Source organism: Phyllobates terribilis, unplaced genomic scaffold, assembly GCF_046119375.1.
Source record: "Phyllobates terribilis strain yellow unplaced genomic scaffold, ASM4611937v1 Scaffold_1__5_contigs__length_1240528914, whole genome shotgun sequence".
Taxonomy (NCBI): Eukaryota; Metazoa; Chordata; class Amphibia; order Anura; family Dendrobatidae; genus Phyllobates; species Phyllobates terribilis.
Window position 1 is genome coordinate 750,827,759 of NW_027362761.1, and position 25,310 is coordinate 750,853,068.

Consider the following 25,310-nt stretch of genomic DNA (forward strand, 5'->3'; position numbering starts at 1 on the left):
ATCAAAGACAGGGGCCTGATATTGGACGGAACCAGTACAGACAATGTCAGGAAGGGTTTAAGAAGAGGTGTTAGTAGTATAATTTAATAAAACTATGTATGAAAAGTTATATTATTTTTTTAAATGGTAAATACAAACAGCACACCGATTCATTGAGGTAAATAACCATCTGAACCCGTATTAACAGTCTAAAAAATCTCACCTTTTTTTTCAATCGCTTTGAGTAACCTTAGAAGGAGAAGAGGAGCTTCTTCAGGAGGAGTAAACTGATCAACAAGTTCAAGTAGGAGGCAACCTAACATAAAGATAAATGAAATGAGTGAGAATGGAGTACATATTGTATTCATAATCTTAAAAATAAATATAGCTTTAAACAGTTCTGCTTGCCTAAATAGACCTTAGGGGTAGTGTGTCCTGTATGCGGCCACATCCCACCCTGAATGGGGCCAGGAAGTGGCTGCAATGTGGGTCTGTCATGACAGCAGGTGAATTATTAGAAATTGAGGGTACCTCAACTGGACATTGTTAATGGTCATGAAGTAGTGCAAAAAATGAGGGCCATTAATAATAAGCAATCGATTAACCCTCAATTTCTAACAATCCATTTACAAGCAGCAGTAACTTTCATGAAACTGCAACATCACTACCGCTATACGAGACTCTACCCAAAACTTGACATACTGACTAGCCTCTTTGATAATTCTTAAATGACCAAAGCCTTGACTAGATATTAGGTGTGAACCTTGGCTTACGTATGAACTTAATCAAGTGTACCGGAACGACTTTAATAAATACGCACCCTGGCAGCAGTGGTTATACATTTATGATAGTCTGCATCCCATCTTGAATCTACAGACTGTTGTAAAAACAAATGCCTGACCGTGCAGGAACATGGTCTGATCATACCACAGCTCCTGGGCAGGGAGGAAGCAAAAGAGTATACAGATAGAATCAGCTGTGATCTCATGCTGATTCTTTCTGTGAGGTAAAACATTTCCCTGCCTGTTTTTAAACAATGTTTTACCTCACAGAAAGAATCAGCTGTGATCCCCTGCTGTAATGTCTGTATACTATTTTGCTTCTTCTCTGCCCAGGAGCTGTGGTATGATCAGACCATGGTCCTACAAGGTCAGGCACAGCCATGGCATGCTGACTTCTATAGGTGCCATACCTTTAGTGATATTTCTACTCTCTAGTCGCAATGTATCTTGTATATAGTTTCAGCATTGAGTCCTATATTCTTCTATGGCAATCCATATATCTTAACTGTGACCGAAACGTCATATGTTCACTGTGGATTGCAAATTATCTTTTTTCTACATCAACTGAGTGCCAAGTTCATCATAGATAATGTGTGCGGGGCATTATGTAGCTTATTTGTCTTTTTTAGAAACATTAAGCGAAATAAAAAACACTACCCCAATAAGTATCCATACGTATACATACACCTCATGTACATTTATGATGATGATGGATTGGATATAGACAACATGTCTATGAAAAAACTCAATGAAGACCACAAGCAGGGTGGCTCATGAGAGTCCAGTTTGGGAATACAATTCTCATCTAAAGGGTGTAATACTTTAGGTGTCTTTCCTTCTTTTTTCCCCAAAGCATGCCATACTCACAAACATTTTACCACACTGTGATGATGTGCTTTATTTTCCATGATGGCAGAATTGAACAGTAGGAAATGCCACCAGTTTCTAAGGCAATCACATTTGTCACTCCTGAGCATTGCTTAGGAGAAATGTGAAATAAAAGGAAAGATGCAGAGCTAGACTTTGATGCTTCCCCACACCCCTCCTCCTCCTCCTCACACACATCCTGGCTCTCAGCTTAATCCTCAGTCAGGCTTATTTCTCCTTGTCAGCAAATTCCAAGCTCTGCGAGCACATTAACTCTTTCCACCGCACAATGGCCAAACCCAGAGAAACCAAGTCATCTGCACCCCAGCTTTCCAAAGGTGGCTGACAAAATCAACTACAGAAAATCCCATAAGTCCTATCCTAACATCGAAGGCATAAAGAGACAAATAAAATGCTTAACATGCTACTTTGGTGATCTCGAATAAAGTATTATTAATTAAACCTCATATGTCGGGGCTCTTCCTATAATATATAAAGTCCTCATTCCATAAAGCTTTTGCACTTATGAGCACCTAAATAGCCACTCTTCACCTAGATACACATACATTGCTAAAGTAATCACTCAGCAGGGTTTTGCTATGTAATCTGACAGCAGCACGAGGTTGGGATTCCAGCAAAGTGTCACTTTTTTATTGGGTGCAGCAGCTATGATAGAGTCACAGTTTTCTCTGCTGCAATCTATCAGAGTTTATATAACCTGCCCACACCACAGCTTTCTGTGTACATTGTAGAGTGACAGAGAGCTGCTAATCAGTGCTGGGGGTGTGGTTGGACTAGGAGGCAAGAGGTCAGTTGTCCTGTAGTGATAATCTCCTGCTGATAAAACTGATTGTCTGTGTCCGCCATTGGTTTTGCTCTCTCAGTACAGGGCCACTGTGCAAGGACAGTTGTCCTGCCTATGATAGAAGCTACTTGCTGCGCTGGAGGTGAAAGTGATTCCCCTTATTTCTTGGGCCACTGTGCAGTTGTATCAATGATATGTCTGCCCCTGAACAAAACACAGCCCAGTAAGTGACACATCACTAATTAGGGTCTCTTCTACTACATCATGGTACTACCAAATTACATAGCAAAAACCTGCTGACCAATTCCCTTTAGTGATCATTTAGAGCTATGAGGTACGATAGAAGGAATATTAAGTAGAACTCTGTGCTTGCTGATGGATCCTCCAGTCACTACGCTCTGGGGGTAGATAGGATGGGATAGCTCCCCTTCCACATGCCCTATATATGTTTGATAGCGTGATAAGATGGTCTCTACTCACTGAACAAGTGACATCAGTGGTAAACTACTGAATTAACTGGAATTTCAACTGAGCCATACATACATGTTATTTGTAGAACTGATGCAGATAGTTACAGCTAATGTCTTCCTTCCATAAAAAGATGAGTGGTATTCCCTACGTATAGAAACTTTTGCATAGCTCTGTAAGTTGTTAGGTTGTCTTTCTTTGAAGCCTCCGGTAGTCCCACAATTCCTGAACCTTTTACACTAAACAAGTCACCAAAATGCTTTTCGGTCCTATCAGTGACTAACAGCTTTCTTTGCATAAGAGTGCATACAGAGCTATATCAGTCACTGATTGCACTCTCTGGGCGCTCCCATCAGTGACAGACAGCTTCCTTTGCATAAGAGTGCATACAGAGCTATGTCAGTCACTGATTGCACTCTCTGGGCGCTCCCATCAGTGACAGACAGCTTCCTTTGCATAAGAGTGCATACAGAGATATGTCAGTCACTGATTGCACTCTCTGGGCGCTCCTATCAGTGACTGACAGCTTTCTTTGCATAAGAGTGCATACAGAGCTATGTCAGTCACTGATTGCACTCTCTGGGCGCTCCTATCAGTGAGTGACAGCTTTCTTTGCATAAGAGTGCATACAGAGCTATGTCAGTCACTGATTGCACTCTCTGGGTGCTCCTATCAGTGACTGACAGCTTTCTTTGCATAAGAGTGCATACAGAGCTATGTCAGTCACTGATTGCACTCTCTGGGCGCTCCTATCAGTGACTGACAGCTTTCTTTGCATAAGAGTGCATACAGAGCTATGTCAGTCACTGATTGCACTCTCTGGGCGCTCCTATCAGTGACTGACAGCTTTCTTTGCATAAGAGTGCATACAGAGCTATGTCAGTCACTGATTGCACTCTCTGGGCGCTCCTATCAGTGACTGACAGCTTTCTTTGCATAAGAGTGCATACAGAGCTATGTCAGTCACTGATTGCACTCTCTGGGCGCTCCCATCAGTGACTGACAGCTTTCTTTGCATGTCAGTCACTGATAAGACCGCCCAGAGAGTGCAGGGGTCCAGTGGGAAGTCCTATTAGTGACTGACAGCTTTCTCTGCATGCACTCTTATACAAAGAAAGCAGCCACTGATAGGCCTGCCCACTCAACCAAAAATTATTAATACACAGATTATATTGAATTTTTTCTCACAAAACTATATATCAATCTACTCAGCTCCCCATACTCTATAACATGGCACCTGCAGACAGGATGGCATTTTCAGGAGTTGTGTCTGTACCAAGGTGCCACACGAGTATGGTTGGCTGGTATGCACACAGACAACCAACGTGACTGAACAGTGGAGCCAAATCATACAGAATCTGACAGAAGAGACTTTATATGTTATGAATTTGGGGGCACATGCAGGTACAGGGGGCCCCATAGACTTCTAATAGTTCTGGAATGGCTCCTGTCTTGAGGCGTAACTTTGTAACATACTCTGGATGTGCTCGCCTGACAACCCAGGAAGACATCAAGCATATCTCATGTACGCACAGCTAGACATTCTCTACTTTCTCGTCTTTTACACACAAAAAAAAAAAAAAAAGTCATCACGTTGGAAACTATGAGAAGAATACTCTCACGCTACAAGAGGGGAATAATTGCCAGAGACATGGAAAGCACTCCCCCCTCCTCCTGCCATGTTCCAGGGGGGATTTTTTTCTCGCTCTGCTTTGCTGCTTCTCATACAACCAATTGAATTTTTACCACGTGTCTCAAAAGCTCAAAAGGGAGGAGAAAAAAAAAGAAGAAGAAAATAAGATCAAATCTCAAACTGGTTTCAGCAAGATCAACTTGCAATGTCTGCAACACAGGGGAGACATCACACGCATCTATAATCCATCAATATGAAAAGTTACAGAGAAAATCTCGTCTCGTACCTAAATAAAGCAAGACAAAATGATACGACTGTGCGGCACTAAAAGGTACAACTCATCCTAGGTGTACTGTCGGACATGGCAACCACTGAACTAGGCTTTTTTTTCGGTCTTAAAAAGGTTGTCACTATAGGCCTAGATTAGGTTATATACATGTTTAATATATGCAAAACTTCATAAAAAATTACAAAAGGATTATTGAGGCACAGTATTAGCCTATAAACTGCGATGAGACCTAAGGAATCAACCACACTGAGCTGAATTTCCACAGCACCTTTTCTTTTCACTGTTCCATGCTATAGTCTGTTTAGGAGCATAAGGGTTAAAACAAAAATTGGCAGGCTAAGAGCTGTACTCTATAGAAAAGGTCTGTGACAAGGGACGATATCGGAGCTGGCTTGAGGACTGGAGAGGAACAAAAGAGGAATTATGTGCCCGGCTGGCCCTCCCTGGCCTTTCTTTGATGCCGACAGCTTGTGGGCCGGAGTCAGAGAACAAGCCGAGTTTCACGGCTAGTGTACACTGTGCTATAGCAGCGTACTGACAAGAGGCAAAAAGGTTGTGCATGCGCGAGCAAGTAAATACATCAGAGTAGGTCTGCTTAGAAAATGCGATGTTCGAGTTTGCCTAGAAGTGTTGCATGTGTGGTCAGGGCTACAAAATAAAGAAGCCTTTTCTAGGCTTTAATAATGTGGAGTACTGTATATCAACAAGCACAGGGCAAGGTCAATGGTCAAACGGCACCAAAACATTCAGTTCCATCAATAGATCACAGAGGAAAGCAAGGGCACAACATTTTCTTTCCTACTAATAATTTTACTTTAGGAAGCCACTTCATTCAGATCATATTTACTGGGGAATCACCACTTTTTCTCATGAGTTTAGCATATAAACCACAGAAAATTGTACCTGTAGCTGGCAGAAAAATGCAAAGGTAACCTACTTGATGAGCTGGATGGGTCTATCCTAGATGTAGTTGGAGTTGCAGGCAATGGTCGCTGCCCACGTGGACGATGGGCTGGCAATGACATTCGTATGGGTCCGATAAAATCAACATAAGTTCCTGGAAAGTCTCCCTTCTGCTTGGTTCTTTCGTTGACTCCCAAAATCCAACCAATACGATGTGGGTCCCTCTCATCTCCATCTTTACACCCTACTGCCATCAAAGATGCTCTACTGACCGTTAGGACATCACCAGGCAAAAGGTCTATGTCTTCCTCTCGTTCTCTCTCATAGGGATACAGCGCTCGATACTGGAACCCTTCGGCTGACATTTGTACAGGATGCTTCCCGTTACGACCTCTAAATGTCCTAGAAGTCTCCGGTGAACGACAATGTTCTTAGCGCATTATGGCACCCAAGAAATTTTGGAGGGGAAAAAAAAAAATTACGCTGTAAGAGCAGATGGTCTTTCCATTAGCATTATTTTACAGAGAGAATCCAGGGAACCTTCGTCAAAAGTGAAATTTGGATAGTAAGTAGAGAAAACAGAGAACTTAGTGTGACTAAGACAACAATGTTTCTAGCTGCCCCTTATTCTGAGCTTGAAACCTCTATTCAGCCAGATGATAGAGCACAGGAAGAGTGCGACAAACATAATCCAGGACTTTTCAGGGATCATGCGGCAAATGGAAAACAACAAAATGGAGGAAGGTACTTTATCGTTGCCGACGCTTCCTCGATCAACGCTCAACGTGTTGAAGGTTTCAGATCTGAAAGACAAGAACAACATTTGCTTGAAAAAAGGATGAGAAGTAGGTGATTTGTCAACAGATTTCACTATACAATCTGTATAAATTATGAAATCAATTTCTTAGACTTGATGAGGCTGGAGTACTTATCTTGAAAGGATATGTCAGAATGGGTGTATAATCCGGATATTAAAATGAGTCCATGTAAATTGAGATAGATTCTGAGTACAAGTGTATTCAGTCTCCCAGACACCTCGCCTGACTGATAGCTGCAGTTTGTACTGAGCAGTATTAGGTGTCTGCTGCAGCAGCAGGGAGGAGGGACACTGAGAAAATGTCAATTAGACTAAATAGGAGGAGATGGAGTGTAAACTTTAAAAAAAGAATTATATCGTTTTTCTGACAGATTTTCAAAGTATACCAGCCTAATCAGGCTCAATTTAACAATGTATAACTTTAACAGTGTAGCATTTGTTACTCTGACACAATATTGGTTTATGCAATTTTGCACTGAATTACTCATTGCCGAAGACGGAACTTACTACTGGTGTAACAATACATTACAGTGGATTATGTGGAAAGAAACTGAGCAGGATGCTGTGTAATGAATAGAAGGTAGATGTACAAGAAGATGCAGTTTGTAGGTCACATCTGCTAGTTGAAAATTCCTACTCCTGCCTCTGGAGACAAAGAAACTGAGAATTTACAGCAATTTAGCTCTGAATGAAATCCTCTCCCGACAGTAGTCTGACAGGAAAGGCCTTACCACTCTAGTGGCCCGGCACAGTCAGACTGCAGAATTCCTGTGCCAGGCACTGAAAGGTTTGCAGTCTTTTCAGTTCAAATAATTTGAGCTAAAAGGCAAGTTCAATGGCCTTCAGTGGACAAATGACAATCACTGTCCACCACACATGTTCACTGGCCAGAGTTGACTTGAAGAGAACATGCCACCATTCATGTTCATTTTAGAGAATACCTGTGCTCCTAAAAAAGAAAAAAAAAAAATCGTTCCCCGAAACCTCTTCTTCGTGCTTTTGCGTTGTAATGTTCCTCTGTTACTCCCATAAGAAACTGATGATTAGCTTGACAACAGGGTATAACCAACTGAAGGTGCCTACACAATCTGACACGGTCCAGTGAGTGGTGACAGCGAAAGACTATAGGAAAACACCAATTCGGCAAGAGGAATGGTAACCCAGTTGGCAATGGTTTGTAAATTTTTAGTAGGAATAACAGAAGAATTCACTTTAAAGATGCTGCCCAAATACTAGAACTACAGCTTCTCCTGGCAATACTGGATGAGCGAGAAGGGTCTCAGCAGCTGGGCCTGCATCGATCAGCTTATATTTGGGAGCAGCGGATATCCTTATTACATAACAGAAAAATCTATTTTAACAACACAGTGGCAAGAACCGGACCCTATGAAGGTGTGAATAAAAAGCTACACAAATTTTATTTGCTTTTTTATATTTATTTTCTGCTACATTGTGTAGAGTTGCGCAAACATTGTATTCCCTTACTCAAGTCTTCAGATGCAAACATGGAAAAGACAAACTCCATACAGATGCAGCCCTATGCAAGGCACAAGACTCTTGGGCCAGCCACTTAGCTACCCTGCTGCCTTTAGACGACATCTTGAAGAAACGTGAAGACTTTTGGTAATTGTACAAAGAATGAAGCCTAGCTTGTGAAAGAAGTCAAACACACTGAGCCGTCCGCCAGCACAGTGCTAAAATGGTTAACGTTCCTGGAATTATTTATTTCACCCCCTGAACTGACAAGTCTTTCAAGTTGAATGTTCCCATGGAACACAGTTCTCGGTTTCTTGACAGATGTGACCTATGGCCCAACAGTTTACAAAAGGTGTCACATGGCCACAAAAACAGAATGGATAGTGATGTCTAACTAATTTATAGCGGGGCTGACGTTTTTTTATTAAATACCTTTCTGCCAGGATGGACTGCCCTAAGTGGTTAACCACAAGCTACGCATGACCTAGTTCTGAAGGGATGTAACAAAGAATGGCGTGCAGATAACACAACATATACACAGATAACCGCACCAGTTCTTCCCAGAGGAAACGCATTCAACGAGAGGAAAAAGTGCATCTTCAGGAACAGAGCATGGATGCTGCAGAGAAATGTATTGTGTGCCGAAGGATGGAGGGGGTCCCCGGCATAATACATACCAGATGTCTGCACTCCAAGACAGTTGCTAAATTACTAAATCCATTTAACCTCTACAAGACCAGAAGCTCTTGCTACAAGTTACACAAAAAAAAGCCATCCGCTTGCACAGACAGACAGTGAGGGAACCTCATAGCATCCCCCCCCTCCAAAATTGCCACATAAGCTAACGAAATAATGCACTAAGTGGATGGCCCTATATGGCGGATGACAAAATGGTCCTGTATACACTCACAAGTGCCAATTTGGGTTTGAGGTGGTGACATTTTGACAGCTGCAACCTTAAAAATGTAACTAGGTGGGCAGTCAACAGATTCGTGCAGAAATACATCTATACACCTATCTATATATCTAACACCCATTCAAATGTCACAGACTCTAGACTAAGATCATCCAAAGACTGGCCATTCACTTGGGTTTACAATCATCTACTGTGTCCAAACTGCTAAACATCCTGAAAAAAAACATTTTAGATAGCACTATAAAATGACAGAGTCACAATACTCTGTCCCTTTCAAGAACACCCTGGAAAGATACAAGAAAGGAACAAGTAACAAGCTATAGGCCCTAGATACATATAGGCCTTTTGTAGTGCTACAAAGTGACTGCGGTCTACAAGATTGCATACGTTGAAACATAAACCTATAGATTGCAGAAGTAGCTGAACAGATAAAATGGGTCTTCCCAACATAGACCTTTTAGGCACAGAGATCCCCGCCAATCACTAGATGGCTGTCCGCATCCCACCTCACTCCATGACTGCAGTGAATAGGGGTGTGAATGCAGCGAGTCAAACATGAGTCCAATTGCTGTATAGAACTTCTATGAGACTGTTGAAGACCGAGGAGTACAGTGCTCAAAAGCACTATACAAACCAGAACACATGCTCGACTACCACTCCATCAACACCCATATTAAGTGTGCTCATGGAGTGATGAGGTACATGGCTCTGGGATCCCTGATTTAGTAATTGTTTTTGGACAAAGAGATTGGGTGCCTCAGCAACCAATCACTCTGTGAATAGGTGATAAATGGCCATCTTGGGAAATCCCTTTAAAATACATAAATAACACTGGAGAAAATACATCTGAATGACCAACCAAGTAACTAATAACCTTTCTTAAAAATGTAAACCATCTAGAATAAAAAAACATGTTTCTTAGATAACCTAGGAATAACTGAGGTCTGGGCACTCCTGATTCCCAGTTTTACTTCATAGATGGACATCTAGTTTTGTCTTTTTTTAGATTTTGCAAAAACTTTTAGGTTTAGGAATATCTTTAAGTTGCTAGATTTGGGTCAATTAAATCAGATATTGATCCCACCCTGTAGCAAGTCACCCATAAGCAGTGTCAGACTGAAATACATTGGGCCCACCAGAGGATTTGATTCTGGGGGCCCACCTTTCTCCCCCACTCAAGAGCCCCATAGCAAATGCAACATTTGAACTTTGAACTCTCCTGAAGGAGAAGCCAGGGCCCACCAGAGGATTCTCCGGTTCTCTGGTGGGTCAGTCCAACCTTGCCCATAAGGAACTTGCAGTATTGTATGTCGTTAAAATACCCATTTGGAGCTTACAGTTTTTACACATTTATTCCTGGATGGAAAATTAAAAACGTCAGCCTTGTTGCAGGAGTATTAAGAAAACACCAGTTTATAATTTTCGTTAGGAAGAGCCAATTCATCTTGATAGGATTTTTGAGTGCAAATATATTAAAGGATCAACTCTAAGCCGTCTATATGGGCATGTAGGTCACAGGAAGCTGAATAAAATGATACCTCGATATCTGCGATCCGATGTGTTATTCCAGAGAAATACATGTTTTATGTAATATGTAAATGAGCTGTTAAGATCTGTGGGCTGGACATAAATCTCTTTAAAAAATCTGCCTCCAGAGGTTATTTTACACGAAAGGGGGTGTTACCAGTGTGGGACATATAAATCAGGAGAGCAGGTCCCACTGCTGCCACTTGTCCCGGATGACACCAGGGAGATCACGCACACCCCACCGCTGTCACCAGTATGTCAGGGGGACACAACTCTGCTGCCCTCAATCGTCAGGAAATTATGCAATTTTTGTAATTTTTATAATGTAAAAGATGAAAATATTTTTATTTTTGCCTAAAATACAAAGGAAATGTGTCATCTGTAACTTTAGGCCTTTTAGAGATCATTTAATCTTCAACTTGCTTAACTGTTCACAATAACAGTAACTTTGACCAGGGGTGCTAAAACTTTTACATGTCATTGTATATATACCAGGGCTGTGGAGTCAGTGTCCATTTTGGTGGAGTCGGTATAAAATGGATCGACTCCTAAAATATATAATAAATTGGGTACAGTAGTACAATGCAGTATGTAGTGTAAATGTTTTCAGAAGAATTTGGGAAAGTTATGAAATATCCTATAAATGTCTGTTCTGTTCCTGATCTAAGGATATCAGCTTCTAGTTGAGATGAATCTGTGCTGCACTTTATTTACACGCTCAGTAGTGAGGCCGTGCTGTGGAGTCGGAGTTGGGAGTCAGGGAAATTGAGGAGTCGGAGGTTTGGCTTACTGACTCCACAGCCCTAATACACTCCGGTACGGACACTGCCAACTGCACAACAACAAAAAGGAACCACTAGCTGCTACCACCAACCGTTTAGACACCCGCTACAGGTAGCATATGGCTTCAGGGGTGCCGTTTACAGAGCAAGAGGAACAGAACTATTCAATTTTATATATTTAATTCGGAAAGGTAAGGCAGTGTTTCTAAAATAAATATACAAAGATGATACAAAATGGGAACAAACAATATGGTATATACAATCACATTGAATAAAAGGGATAAGAAAAGAAAATTACTAAACCTGATGTCACAGAAATGGATCAGAGCTTAGTGGAGGGAGGTCCTCCTTAGGAAAACAGACAGAACCCACAGCAAGCTGTACCTTCCAGGGCTGACAAATGACCAAACCCAATTTCTGCTTTTTATTAGATCAAGATTAAGCCCACATACCTTCCCTTGGTGAGCTCATGTGGGGGCTGGTTGTGGGATGTGCTGGGTCTTTTATGGGATAACCAACTTACAGGATATATTTGGCCCTGCAGGTTCCAGGTGGTAGATATTGTCGTTACGTTTCTTATCCCGATTTTACCAGTCTATAGAGATGGAACATGGCATGGATAGCACTATCAATTGGACCAATGGAGGAGTTCTGCTAGCCTTTCGGTGATGAGAGTGAATGCGTTATGTTCGTCCTTTGGCTACGACGCCAAAAAGGTAATCTCCTATAAATATCGGATTGATGAAAACCCGAATATTCATTACTGATCACTGGCTCCAAAAGGTCGGTGGAGCCGTGCTTTGATCAGACTGAGGAAGCTTTTGTACTTCTCCACCTTTGTGTATATGAATCCTAGCATTTTTGTCAGGTTCTCATCAGATTCCTAGTTGTAATTACCTGTTCACTGCAGGAGGCCTCTATTTGAATGAAGGTAGAAGTTGCAGCTCCCTCCCAGTTATAATTCCCCAGTTATTAGTTTTTCTCTTCCCCAGCTATAATTAATCCCATAAGTTTAATGTGAGGGTGATATGTCCCCTATGGGGAGTCTTATGGATTTTAATTTTTTTTATGACACAGGGTAACATTTGATTCAATTTTCTATAACCTACATGCCTACATAAACAGTTTAGGAGGGTTGATCCTACTGACAGATTCCCTTCAACATTCAGTGTCCGCAATACAAAAGGGTTCATTTCTACACTAAAGAATTTCTTATTTTATTAATCACCATGAGGTTGTTCCAAATGCGCTGATTTTACAGAAAAGAAATTCAACTTTGGCTATCACAATACATCTGTAAAACACGGCCTCCTCTAAGATGGCAGATAATAATCAGACCCCTTATAACGATGCACAGAACCAGCCACGGGACTCTTGATAGTGAGTCTATCTGCTTACATAGATTAAAAGGATGGAAATCTATGGCAAACTCAAGTGGCTACACTTTACAATAAGAATAATCCTCTGCCAGGCAAACTGCCTACACACTTACTGTGTGTCGGTGTAATCCAACACTGTAATACTTATTAACATTGTTGCAAATATGAATTTGTTACTCAGTCACATTCATTGAAATAAATGACAACTGGATCTAAGTATTTACCATTTTTGGAAACGCTCTAGCAATGGGTGCACAGTATATGGAATTCTATTCCTCTTGCATAGGATTTTCAGATGTAGGAGCCAGAAAAGCTGGTCTGTTTGCATGAACACACAACTTATCTTATATTAATAGTGGAAAGTGGATTGCTCCGGGTCCGGCCAGGCATTCTTGTCGTAGAAAGGACATGTACCCATATTTTAGGTCACATTTCAGAGAAAATACACCCTCACATGACCTAGTTGACAAGCAGTAGGAATTATTCTACCTAGTCTACAGAAGTATGGCAGCATGCCCTGAAACGAGTTTAAGGCCTGTTCTACTTTCCAACTTAGAAAGTCTGCTGCTTGATTGCCTGAACTCTTCAGAGGAACTGCTGAGGAAGAAAGAACAGAGTCCCGGCCCAAAACAATGTTTCTCCTGCCAAGGTTCCTAGATGATAATGTGTTTTGCCTCCTTAGTAGTGCTGCTTTTAGAGTCTCCAACACTTCCCTCAACTCCTTGTATTTTGAAGTTATCCTTGAACCCCTAGAGACCAGACCTTCCAGCCTGAAAGACTCACATATATATTGATCAGAGTTCAAAGCGGTTGGTCCAAAAAACCCTACCCTGGCCATTAGGTAAGTAGTAGCTTAGAACTTGGGCTAATGAGTGGGCAAGAGGACCTCTACCATGACCATTGGTAGCACAGCCCCAAAGAGCAAGGCCCTTAAATCAAGCTCTGTTAGAACAGAAGATCCATAAAAGCCAGGTATATAAAAAAATTCTCAAAAAGGGGTTCAATAAGACAAGAAGGAAAGTCCCTCTCTAGATCTGTCATCTCTAGAAGAGGGAAGGACACTGCAGGGTGGTGGTGGTGGCGTTGAGGTCCTTTTACGCTTTCTGCTTCTTTCCTTATAGAGGTCATGAGGGCTCTCATGGCGCCATTAAAGGGAGTCTGTCAGCTCAGAAGGACTGTTCAAACCAAGTTCCGCCGTTCTGTGATTCCTGGTGGAGCCAAACATTTAAATACACCTTCCTACCTGCTTGTTTTCCCTATCATCTCCACCACCCACCTTTGATTGACAGCTCTGGCTTAATAGAGCCAGAGAAAGGTGGAGATGGATGGAAACTAAGCAGGTGGGAAGTTGTATTTAAAAGATTGGCCCCACCGTGAAGCACCGAGCACCTGTACTTGGTTTCAACAGTCATTCTGTGCTGACAGAGTCCCTTTAAGGCCATGTTCACACGTTCAGTACTTGGTCAGTGTTTTACATCAGTATTTGTAAGCCAAAATCAGAAGTGGAAAATTCAGAGGAAAAGTATAATAGAAACACCTCACCAATTTTGGCTTACAAATACTGTTGTAAAATACTGATGTAAAATAATGACCACATACTGAAAGTGTGAATATGGCCTAAGAAGTACATCATTGAAATGTAGTCCAGTGTTTCAGAGATGTCACTCTCAGTTCCTGTAACTTGTGATAAAGTGAAGAATATAGTAAATAATGCTATAAGTTGACTGTAATGATCGCCCACTTGCTGAACACGTGACTTGGATGCGACTATAATGGAGTACTCCACTACTCACACTCTCGTCCACGAGCCTATCGCAAAAGCCAACCAATGACCTAAGCACATCCCACAGCCAGTTCACACATTCACACAACACTTCTTGCTGCCACCATTCGCCAATACATTTCTGTGATCTGAAATCAGATTATCGTACAGACGGCATTGAAATATTGCATTTTCACTGTGTCACCATGCTGTCCCTGGTCTGACTTGGAAGATGGCTAGCCTATGTTAGGTGCGATTATCTTTATCTGTTTGATAAAAATGGGAAAGCAAACAAGACGACATTTGGTCTTCCTGCGTTTTCGATTCCACGTTAATATGGCTACATGGCAACTTTGGCAGTGACACCTGTTGCACAGCCAAAATTTGCTAGGTGTCACTGCTGCATAGCAATTCAACACAAGTGAATGGGATCAAATCATGACCCCGGCGGCACTGTGGCCACGACAAACAAGTCGTAATAAGTCCAACCATGTCTGATTTTTTGCAACTTGCTTGTTGCAGTACCCTTATCACTTGTATTGCACTGCAATATAGCAGCAACATCTAGTGAACTCTGGTTGCACTTGGACAGGTGTCGTGGCCAAAGACGTTGTGTAGCCTCAGCCTTAAGGTGTAGTGGTTTTTATGCCATTTCACATTTAGTTTACTTTTATATGTGTGTTCTTTCTGGTATTTTAGGGATATTTTCTTTATATATTGTGTTTTCATAGTGAACGTCTTACAAGCGGAAGATGCCCCAAGAATGGGCTGATGAATTCTTTTAACAGCTTCATGTCTTTGAAAACTTACAGCGTTTTAAGAGAATTAAAAAAAGACTGAACATATGCACAGCAAGTTTATTTTACATTGCAGTGTATTTGTTTGTTCTTTTATGCTCCTTTCTTAATGCTTCTGTAGGTGTGTTCCAGGTGGAACACATCTGAACAGGACATCGTGTGCACATACCCCTCAAAGTCCTACGATAAAATGCCGAAACGTGGATTAGATCCACAGAATGTAGTTTTGAAAAAATATGCCACCAAAACCCCACAAACAAAAATGTTTTTTATGTAGTGCTATTCATGTTTTACTATAAACTTTAAATGTTACATCTGGCCACAAATGATAAAAATTCTTTATTTGGAGACGTTGCAACTAGAGTTGGTGTGAAACGATTCGCAGGACCAGTTCTATCGACCACGTCAGTAAACTGCGGTCGCTGGATGGGAGCCCTGAGGCCGTTGCCTCTTACCTGACTGCATCCGTGGCTCTTCTTTTGACTAGCCGGCTTGACGGAACATCACATGTGCATTAAACTGCAATGATGAATTCGCTTCAGGCCGGCTATTCAAAAGCGGAGTTGGGGATGTTGTCAGAAAAAAAATCAGTTACCAGGGATGCCACCCAGCAGCCACCGATAACTGAAGTGGCCGACCAACGGGTCCTGGGAATCAATTTGGACCAACTCTAGTTGCAACCTTTTAGTGAATTAGGCTAGGACTATAGTGAGTCATGTGACAGCAATTCTCAGGAAATTCACACGACAAAAAAAAAAGGCTATTTTAGAGCCGTAATGGTCAAATAGCAGAGATGTTGCACACAAGTCGCATTGAGGTCTACGGCAAGCAAGTCGAGTGCAACTGGTGACAGAAAAATCTAAGAATTTATTAGATATGACGTTGCAATGCAACACTGTGATTTCAGTGTTGCGCGACTCGCCGTGTAGGCCTAGCCTGAAAAAACATTACTTTTTGAATTTGGAGTGCTGCCATTTATCCATCCTCAACGAGCACACTAAAAAAAAAAAAAATAATACTCTGTGAAAAACGCTGCAAAAAAACTATGCCATTGTTCATCACTTCCGTCGCGTTTGGCTAAAGAAAAATAAGTACCCAAAAACTGCATGACTGTTTCCAGCGCTCACATAATTCAAAGTTAAAGTTATAATTTGTGGAGTTCGACTGCACCCAATTGGGGCTCGGTATGGCCGTGATTTAGCCATCTGGATGATCCATTGGGGGTACATTTCAGACCCTACTGATCAGCAGGCTGACACCTATTCTCTGGCCAGGTGATACATTTTAGAGATGAGAATAACCCTATAAGGTTGCATGTCCACATGAGCAATAACCCTACTGAAGAAAATAAGTGAAGTAAAAGCCTTTTGAAAAGAGGGGGTGAAAAGGTAAATAAATACAATTGATAAATTATTGGTGATGACATAACTGAGCATTGTAAGGATGAGACTATTAATTAGCGTCTTTTCACTAATGAATGTCCAATGATACACAAAGATGTCTGTAATAAGGGTTGACCTGCCAGTCATAATTATTTGGATGCCAAACTGTAAGCAGTCAGCTTGTCCTTACATGGTTTGACACATTGATCACTATATGTTCTGTGCTAGCGGTCTGTCCCTGGGCCAGCTTTGATGTGAAAGAGAAATTTATGTAATATCTTCATATTGATTCCTCATCAATGGAAAGTTTCTACCATTTTTTGCATTACGACAGAAGAGAATGCAAAGTAAAGTTAATCAGCAGGAAAGGTGAACCAGGGCTGTGGAGTCGGTAAGCCAAACCTCCGACTCCTCAATTTCCATGACTCCGACTCCAACTCCACGACTCCCTCTTACATGGCTCATGTTTAAGTGATAAATTTACTATAGCGCAGATTCATCTCCGCTAAAAGTCTAGACCCTTAGATCAGGAATAGGACATTTCATAACTTTCCCAAATTCTTATGAAAAAATATTCCCCACAAACTGCATTGAACTACTGTACCCAATTTATTATATATTTTAGGAGTTGGAGTCGGTTCATTTTATACCGACTCCACAGCCCTAGGGTGAACAAAAACAAAAACAGCAATTCTTGTATATTTTGGGGAACCTCCTGCCCATTTAGACTGCAATAGTTCTATATTGTTGTGTATTATGTCTGTCAGCATTACTATGGCAGACGTGGGGGGCCATTGTTCGGTCCCTGGCTGCCATGACAACCTACCGGCATCCCACGATCAAGGGGTGATTGACCTCTGGCAAACCGCACTTGTATTCTAACCTCTACTATTGCATTGCTGGTGGTTAAATGGTTAAAATTGCGTGAGTCCACCTATTTAGGAGGCGGCAAACATTTCCTAGCCCAAGATTTTCTGACCCGTTGGATGCGTTCACACGTCTCCTGTTGTATTCTATGGACCGGCTTCCGTTTTTGACCATGTGCAGCCCATGAATGGTCTCGTACTAAAATAATATAAAGCAATATTCCGCACCTCATTCACAGCAACATAAATGGAGGGGTCGTCGTCTCTGCCTCTATGTACAGATATGTAAAATGGAGAACAGGGAAGAAATACAACTCTACTACATATACAGCATGAAGAACGCTTGTGTTGTGTGGAGAATCAGCAGCATATCCAGGCCAGCACAGATCCTCCTGGACGGCATACTTATTGAAGCTGTGTATGCGGCTGAACAGGAAAAATGTACAGTGAGCAGCGGACATGAGGAAGTTATCAACACCTCGCTCTGACCCACACTGGGAAGGGATTCAAGGAACCATCATGGCATCATGTTACATATACAGACAGAGGCAGACAATGACACGGGCCAGCTGTGAGGTAGACTGCATGGCTGCACATACATGAGTAGGAACAAATGTCAGGGGCAGTAGTGGCACAGTTATATGCAGTGTATCAGGAGGTACCACTCAATAGTGAGACCACCCCCCCCCCATGGTGCAGTTATATGCAGAGTGTCAGGAGGTACCACCCAATAGTGAAACCAACTCCCCGTTTTACAGATATATGCAGTGTACCAGGAGGTACCACCCAATGGTGAGATCCCCCCCGTGGTACAGTTATAGGCAGTGTGCCAGGAGATGGCCCCCAATAATGAGGCAGTGTGCCAGGAGATGGCCCCCAATAATGAGGCAGTGTGCCAGGAGATGGCCCCCAATAATGAGGCAGTGTGCCAGGAGATGGCCCCCAATAATGAGGCATACCCCCCAATAATGAGGCAGTGTGCCAGGAGGCATACCCCCCCAAAAAATGAGGCACTTGTACACCTTTATGTGCAGTGTACCATGAGGCATCCCCTAATAATTGGGCACCAGTACATTGAATTATGGCGACTTAGACATTACTTGTGCTTGTTAATGCTTGGGGAGGCTAAACTACTTATTTCATTAGCGAAGCCATACCCAATCACAGCAAAGCTCATATTTTAAAGGGATGTCAGTGACAAGTATGAAGGGGCTGGCTATTTGGCTCTGTTCACTAAGTGAGCCAGCCCCTACAGACATCGAGGGGGAGGAAGCTCCCTGCCACCCAAGGCTGTGATGAGGCTGTGACGACACATCACAAATTCACACCCATGCGGCAGTGGGTGAAATCAGACATTCCAGAAAGTTTTCAAAATTAGAGTAAGTTGCTTTACTTTAACATATAACTGTGCCTCAATTATAAAGTGCTGCAGTATATGTTGTTGCTATGGACCGACCGCACATGGACCAGTAGTAGCCTCTGTGCTAGTGCACATGAGCAGCTCTCTACACAGAGCCCAGGTCAGCGAGAAAACAAATTGCAGCACACATTAGTCTGCTCTGATTTATGGATCTAACTAGGGTATGTACATTGCAGGTAAGTGCTGCACCCGTCTGCCATGCGGACAAGAACTTAGCGCTGTACATCGAGCCAGTCACCTCCATACTAGACGTATGTGACTGCTCCACAGAGTTCAGCACTTATCTGAACTAGGCCTAAGTCAGAAGGTCATCTACTACGCATTGCCCAGCAAATAAGATTTATTTTTCATAGAAAATCAAAGAGCCACTTTAATACCAGTCATCAAAATAAAGCTTGCAGAAATCCAAACTAATACTCTAGAAACAGCGCCGACAAGATTCATGAAATGCACTGAATTTCTGCAATAAATCCTCCATGGTGAATTCACTCTAATATTCCATTTTAGGCCGCCCCCGATGGTTACGGTAGTCTAGGGCATAATGGTGGACATCACCAGTAACTGAAAAACAGTGGTCTCTAGAACCGGCACAGAACCCAAAGCAGCTGGTACAGGCACAGCCCTTCTGAGATGTGCCGCACCCACCTTCCCTGTACCGTACACTGTAGCTACGAGGCAGGGTGTAACAAGAATGGGGAACTACGTGGAAATGATAGTGTTGAGATACTGCGCTCTTTCCTGGTCCTGGACACAATGGGCATTCCCCTTCACCTCCGCAGTCCTCCCGAGTTCTCTCATATCCTTTGTGACAACCTACATGGCTGCTGTTAGCTTCTGCTGGGATTGTCACCCAGACTCCTACATGCCAAGTAGTGAGAGACATACTGTTGCCAGGCGAATGACCAATGAGGACCGGGTACTAAACACATGCAGGCCGCTTCAGCAGAACGCCAGGGGTAGGAGTACTATGTTCCCTAAAGTCTGCCGGCATTGTGTCTGCCCTTTACTCCTGGTGATCGCTCTGCAGTTTGTGCAGAAGATCTTATTTGTCTTCTAGATTTAATAAAGATGTCTTATTTAGAAATCACTACGATACATTTCCATGCGACATGTCTCCCCGCGACACCCCGTAAGGCACGCTGCGCTACGTTTCTGCACGCCACCGTCGGGCACGCTGCCATACGTTTCTGCACGCCACCGTCGGGCACGCTGCCATACGTTTCTGCACGCCACCATACGTTTCTGCACGCCACCGTCGGGCACGCTGCCATACGTTTCTGCACGCCACCGTCGGGCACGCTGCGATTTGTAGGTGACACGCTTTTGGTTTGAGCCCTTGCGGAGAACTATTGCATGTTCTTGGTGCCTGACTGACTTTGGGGACAGTCACTTAGAGGATTTGACAAGTTTTTCTATGCCCCTCATCTTAAAAAAAAGAAAACAAACTACTACACCCCCCCCCCCCCCATTTTTTTTTTAAATTCATTCCCGTTATTTCATGTCTAGGTGACGTGGTAAAGAAAAAAAAATCAGAGTTAATATATAAAACAAATTTTGTTTCCCCTGCATAAGATTGGACACAATGCTACACAGGAGACCTCCATAGCGAGCGGCTCAGTGGTCCTACAGGGGTCCGATCGTCACTGCACAACACCCAAAGTGCAATCTTCTAAGGTGTGTGTGTGTGTATTTGTGTGCGTTTATGGAAATGTATACACACACACGTATATGAGTTATTACACACATCTCTATAAATGCATACACATGTACACATAGTGCAGATTCTCAGCATCGGCTCCAGTCGCACACACGTCGCTCCCTGCTGCACATATGGCGCACAGAGACAAAGCGCAGCCGCACGGCCGGAGCACAGCCTGGGGCGCACGTGTGCGCAGGCCTGGGTACAGCTGGCACCGAGCTCCTCTAACTAGTTGCCGTCCACACTCCCCTGCAACTTTGTAGCCATCAGCCGTAATGGCCAGTCGGCATACTGCGCTCAGTGGCAGCTCCCGCCACGTCTTACCGCTCTGTGCAGTCCTCGCCAGGCGCGGTGCATGGCCTTCCCTCTGCTCCTCTGTTCTCCTCCTGCCTTCACACTCCGAGGCTCCGGGGAGCTGCCATCATGCAGCTTAGCAGTGTGAGCCGAGCGATTCCGGAAACTCCCGAAGTGACGTATCATGGCGAAGCCGAGGGCTCACGGAAATGACCGAGCGCTGCGGGACGACGAGTAGTCCGCATCCTGCCTTTGCCGCCGCATTGCAATAGGTCCCTGTAGTCGGGTCGTCATCACAGTGCGGGGCAGGATGCCTGCAGGCTGCTTCCTTGGGATTCCAGAAGATGCCATACTGCACAACTTTACCTTTTGGCCTAGTTCTTCACCATTGACACTAAATATTGTATATTAGCAATGTTCTCTTTAACCCTCTCAAGACATGGTGATGTTTACTCCAAAAGTCATAACATTCTTTATTTTTATTTTTTTTATTTGTTGGACGAGTTGACGTTTTGAAAAACACTATACAATATAATGTGCTGAAAAAATGGGGGGAGAGGGGAAACACACTTCCACCATTGTTTTTGGGTTTTGGTTCAATGCCATTCATTGTAAAAATAATTTGGTAATGTGATTCTGCAGGTCAGTACAATTAACCCCTTTACACCCAAAGGTGGTTTGCACCTTAAAGGGAACCTGTCACGTGCTAGTTGCTATGTACACTGCCCCCATAACGTTGTTAGTGATACAATGTGCATCATTAACACGCTGTTTCATGAAAATTGTTGCAAATATAAGGAGTATATAACATTTTATATACTTCTAATCCGACCTGCTCGTTCAGTCATAGGGGTGTGATCCTTGTATTCAGTCAGTGCTGGCACCGTCCACATATTTGAATTTTGCTCCTGGCGAGCGCTGATATTTGTGGGGCGCATGCGCTGTATGACACGGCCAGGCAGTAACACTTCCAGCGCTGGGAGCCACGCATGCACTGTGAGGTTTCCAGCTTCACAGCACTAGCACTATGACGAGCCGCTCCGGGCAAGTGCACAGTGAAATTCCCAGCTTCACTTGGTGCGGCCGGTAGTGGTAAAAAAAAAAATATTTGATATGACTTGTTACTTTGTGAATAAATCGGAAATTTGGCCAAAAATTTTGAAAATTTTGCAATTTTCAAACTTTGAATTTTCATGCCCTTAAATCAGAGAGATATGTCACACAAAATAGTTAATAAACAACATTCCCCACATGTCTACTTTACATCAGCACAATTTTGGAACCAATATTTTTGTTAGGAAGTTATAAGGGTTAAAAGTTGACCAGCAATTTCTCAAATTCACAAAACCATTTTTTTTTTTTTTAGGGACCACATCACACCTGACAGAAAATACCTAAAAGTGACACCATTCCAAAACCTGCACCCCTCAAGGTGCTCAAAACCACATTCAAGACGTTTATTAACCTTTCCGATGCTTCACAGAAATTTTTGGAACGTGGAAGAAAACAATGAACATTTAACATTTTTTCACAAAAATTTTACTTTAGACCAAAATTTTTGCAAGGGTAACAGGAAAAAATGGACCCCAAAATGTGTTGTGCAATTTCTCTTGAGCACGCAGATACCCATTATGTGGCGAAAAACCACTGTTTGGGCGCACAGCAGGGTTTGGAAGGGAAGGAGCGCCATTTGATTTTTTGAATGTAAAATTTGCTTGAATAATTAGCGGACGCCATTTTGCGTTTGGAGAGCCCCTGATGTGCCTAAACAGTGGAAACCCCCCACAAGTGACACCATTTTAGAAACTAGACCCCTCAGGGAACCTATCTAGATGTGTGGTGAGCTCCCTGAACCCCCAGGAGCTTCACAGAAGTTTATAACAGAGTCATAAAAACAATAAAAAAAAAAAGATTTTTTTCCACAAAAATGATCTTTTAGCCCTAATTTTCTTTATAAGGGTAAGAGGAGAAAATGGACCCTAAAAACTGTTGTACAATTTCTCCAGAGTACGCCGATACCCCATATGTGGGGAAAAAACACTGTTTGGGTGCACGGCAGGGTTCGTTAGGGAAGGAGCACTATGTGACTTTTTGAATACAAAATTGTCTGGAATCGGGAGCGGACACCATGTCGCGTTTGGAGAGCCCCTAATGCGCCTAAACAGTGGAAACCCCCCACAAGTGACATTATTTTGGAAACTAGACCCCTCAAGGATTTTATCAAGGGATATAGTGAACATTTTGAACCCAGAGGTACGACACAGAAATTGATAACATTAGGTCATCATATTGAATAAGTTGTCATTATTCTTGAGTGCAAGTGCTCGCTACTTGAGTTTGCATCAGGTACTCGGGTATGCACAGAGTATCGCGGGTGTTCGAGTCTCCGCCCACATGTTTCACGATTGTTAGACACAAAAGAAAAACATGTGGAGATTGCCTGTGCATGGCAGGCAATCCACGCATGTTTTTTTTTTTTGCTGTATAACAGCCGCGAACATATGGGGCGGAGACTCTAATATGTCACTCAAGCACCCAATGCAAACTCGAGCACTTGCGCTCAACACTAGTCGCGATATCGTCATCATTTTTTTTTTTCTTTACTTTTGGAAAAATTTCAGCCCTAACACAACACTAACCCCAACCCTAACACTAACCCTAGCACAACCCTAACTCTACCACAACCTTAACCCTAACACAACCCTAACTCAACCCTAACCGTAAATCTAATCCTGGAGTTTATTTTTTACGCCGTTCCTCGTGCAGTATAAGTGATTAGACGACTTTATTCTTTGGGTCGCTGCGATTACAGCGATACCAGATTCATATTGGGTTTTTATGTTTGGCAGCTGTCACACACTACAAGACGCTTTTTTTTTTTGCAAAGACTAGTTTTTGCAATAATTTTTCCATATTTCGGCCAACCGAGTCATGTGATGGCTTGTTTTTTTGCGGGAAAAGTTGACGTTTTTATTGGTACCATTTTCGGGCAAGTAACATTTTTTGATCGCTTTCTATTCTGATTTTTGGAAGGCAGAATAAACAAAAACCAACAATTCAGGATTTTTTTTTATGCCATTCCGCATGTGGTAAAATTGATTAGGCAGTGTTATTCTTCGGGTCAGTACGTTTTCAACGGTACCACATTTGTATCTTTTTTTATGTTTTACACAATAAAAACATTTTATAGAAAAAAAATTTTTTTTGCATTGTTTTATTCTGAGACCTATAACTTATTTATTTTTCGGGTGATGGAGCTGTATGGTGGCTTGTTTTTTTGCGGGACAAGATGATGTTTTCAGCAGTACCATGTTTATTTACATTTGTCTTTTTGATCACGTTTTATTCCATTTTTGTTTGGCAGTATGATGATAAAGCATAGTTTTTTGCTTCCTTTTTTAAAAAAAATGTTTTACCGTATTCACTAAAGGGGTTTACTAGTAAGACAGTTTTATAGGTCAGGTCGTTCTGAGCACGGCGATACCTAATATGTTTACTTTCATTGGTTTAGGTATTTTTTTTCCATAATAATATTTATGGGTACAGTATATTTTTATGGGATTATTTTTTCATTTTATTTTTATATTTTTCCATTTTTTTTTTACTTTGACACTTTTACACTTTGTCCCACTATGGGACTTTCATTTTTTGCAGGCTGATCGCTTGTATAGCATAGAAATGCAGCAGCATCCTTATGCTATGCAGGCTGTCAGCTCTGCAGACACAAGTTAGATAGATCGTGTACTGCGCATGATATATCTAACTTCCTGATGCCTGGCAATGATGGCAACAATCGGGACCCCGCGCACACAGCACAGGGTCTTCGATCCAAGGCAAGAGGGGCTCTCTTACCTCTGTCTGCTCCCGCAATACTGCGATCAACTTCGATTGCAGCATTTCGGCGGTTATTGTGCCGGGAGCAGTGCGGGACCGCTCCTGGCACATAGTACCGGGTGTCAGATGTTAGAATCAGATGACACCCAGAGGCGATTGCACCCGGTCAGCCTCTGCGCGGGTGCGGTCGGTGAGGCGTAATAATACGTACCTGGTCATTACGGACCAGGTTACAGGTATGTATTATTATGCCTCACGTCAGAAAGGTGTTAAAGCGATAACAAACTTCTAAAGGTTTTTCCTTTTTTTGTGTGTGCTGATCTGTAGTTTTAATTAATGTCATTGTGAGTGGTACATAACATAATTTGATCACCCTTCATTGCATTTATTTTTAATATTTTTAATGTATTTATTTTTCAACATGGAAAAAGGGGTATTTTACACTTCTATTTTTAACTTTTCTAAAAATATATATTTTTTAAGTCCACTTAGGTTTGATCGCTCTTACTAGATAATGCAATATTGTAGTAGATAGTGTAAGGATTTGTGCAAACTGAGTTTTTTTGACAAGTGTTTTGGAGATAGGTCCACTCTGAAAAATCCCTCAAAACTCTTCAAAAACTCATTCCATTA

General features: G+C 42.4%; 1 protein-coding gene across 1 annotated transcript in view; it reads right to left on the minus strand.

Annotated features, from left to right (window-relative positions):
- PIK3R2 (phosphoinositide-3-kinase regulatory subunit 2) overlaps window positions 1–21,030 on the minus strand; it is a 65,012-nt gene extending 43,982 nt beyond the window's left edge. Inside the window, exons 1-3 of the mRNA XM_073636884.1 lie at window positions 20,874–21,030; window positions 5,761–6,529; window positions 203–295 (exon numbers count right to left, since the gene is read on the minus strand). Of these exons, the coding sequence (XP_073492985.1) occupies window positions 203–295; window positions 5,761–6,091 (424 nt within the window). The 5' untranslated portion in view covers window positions 6,092–6,529; window positions 20,874–21,030. The remainder of the gene's footprint in view (window positions 1–202; window positions 296–5,760; window positions 6,530–20,873) is intronic.
- Window positions 21,031–25,310: the final 4,280 nt, after the last annotated feature.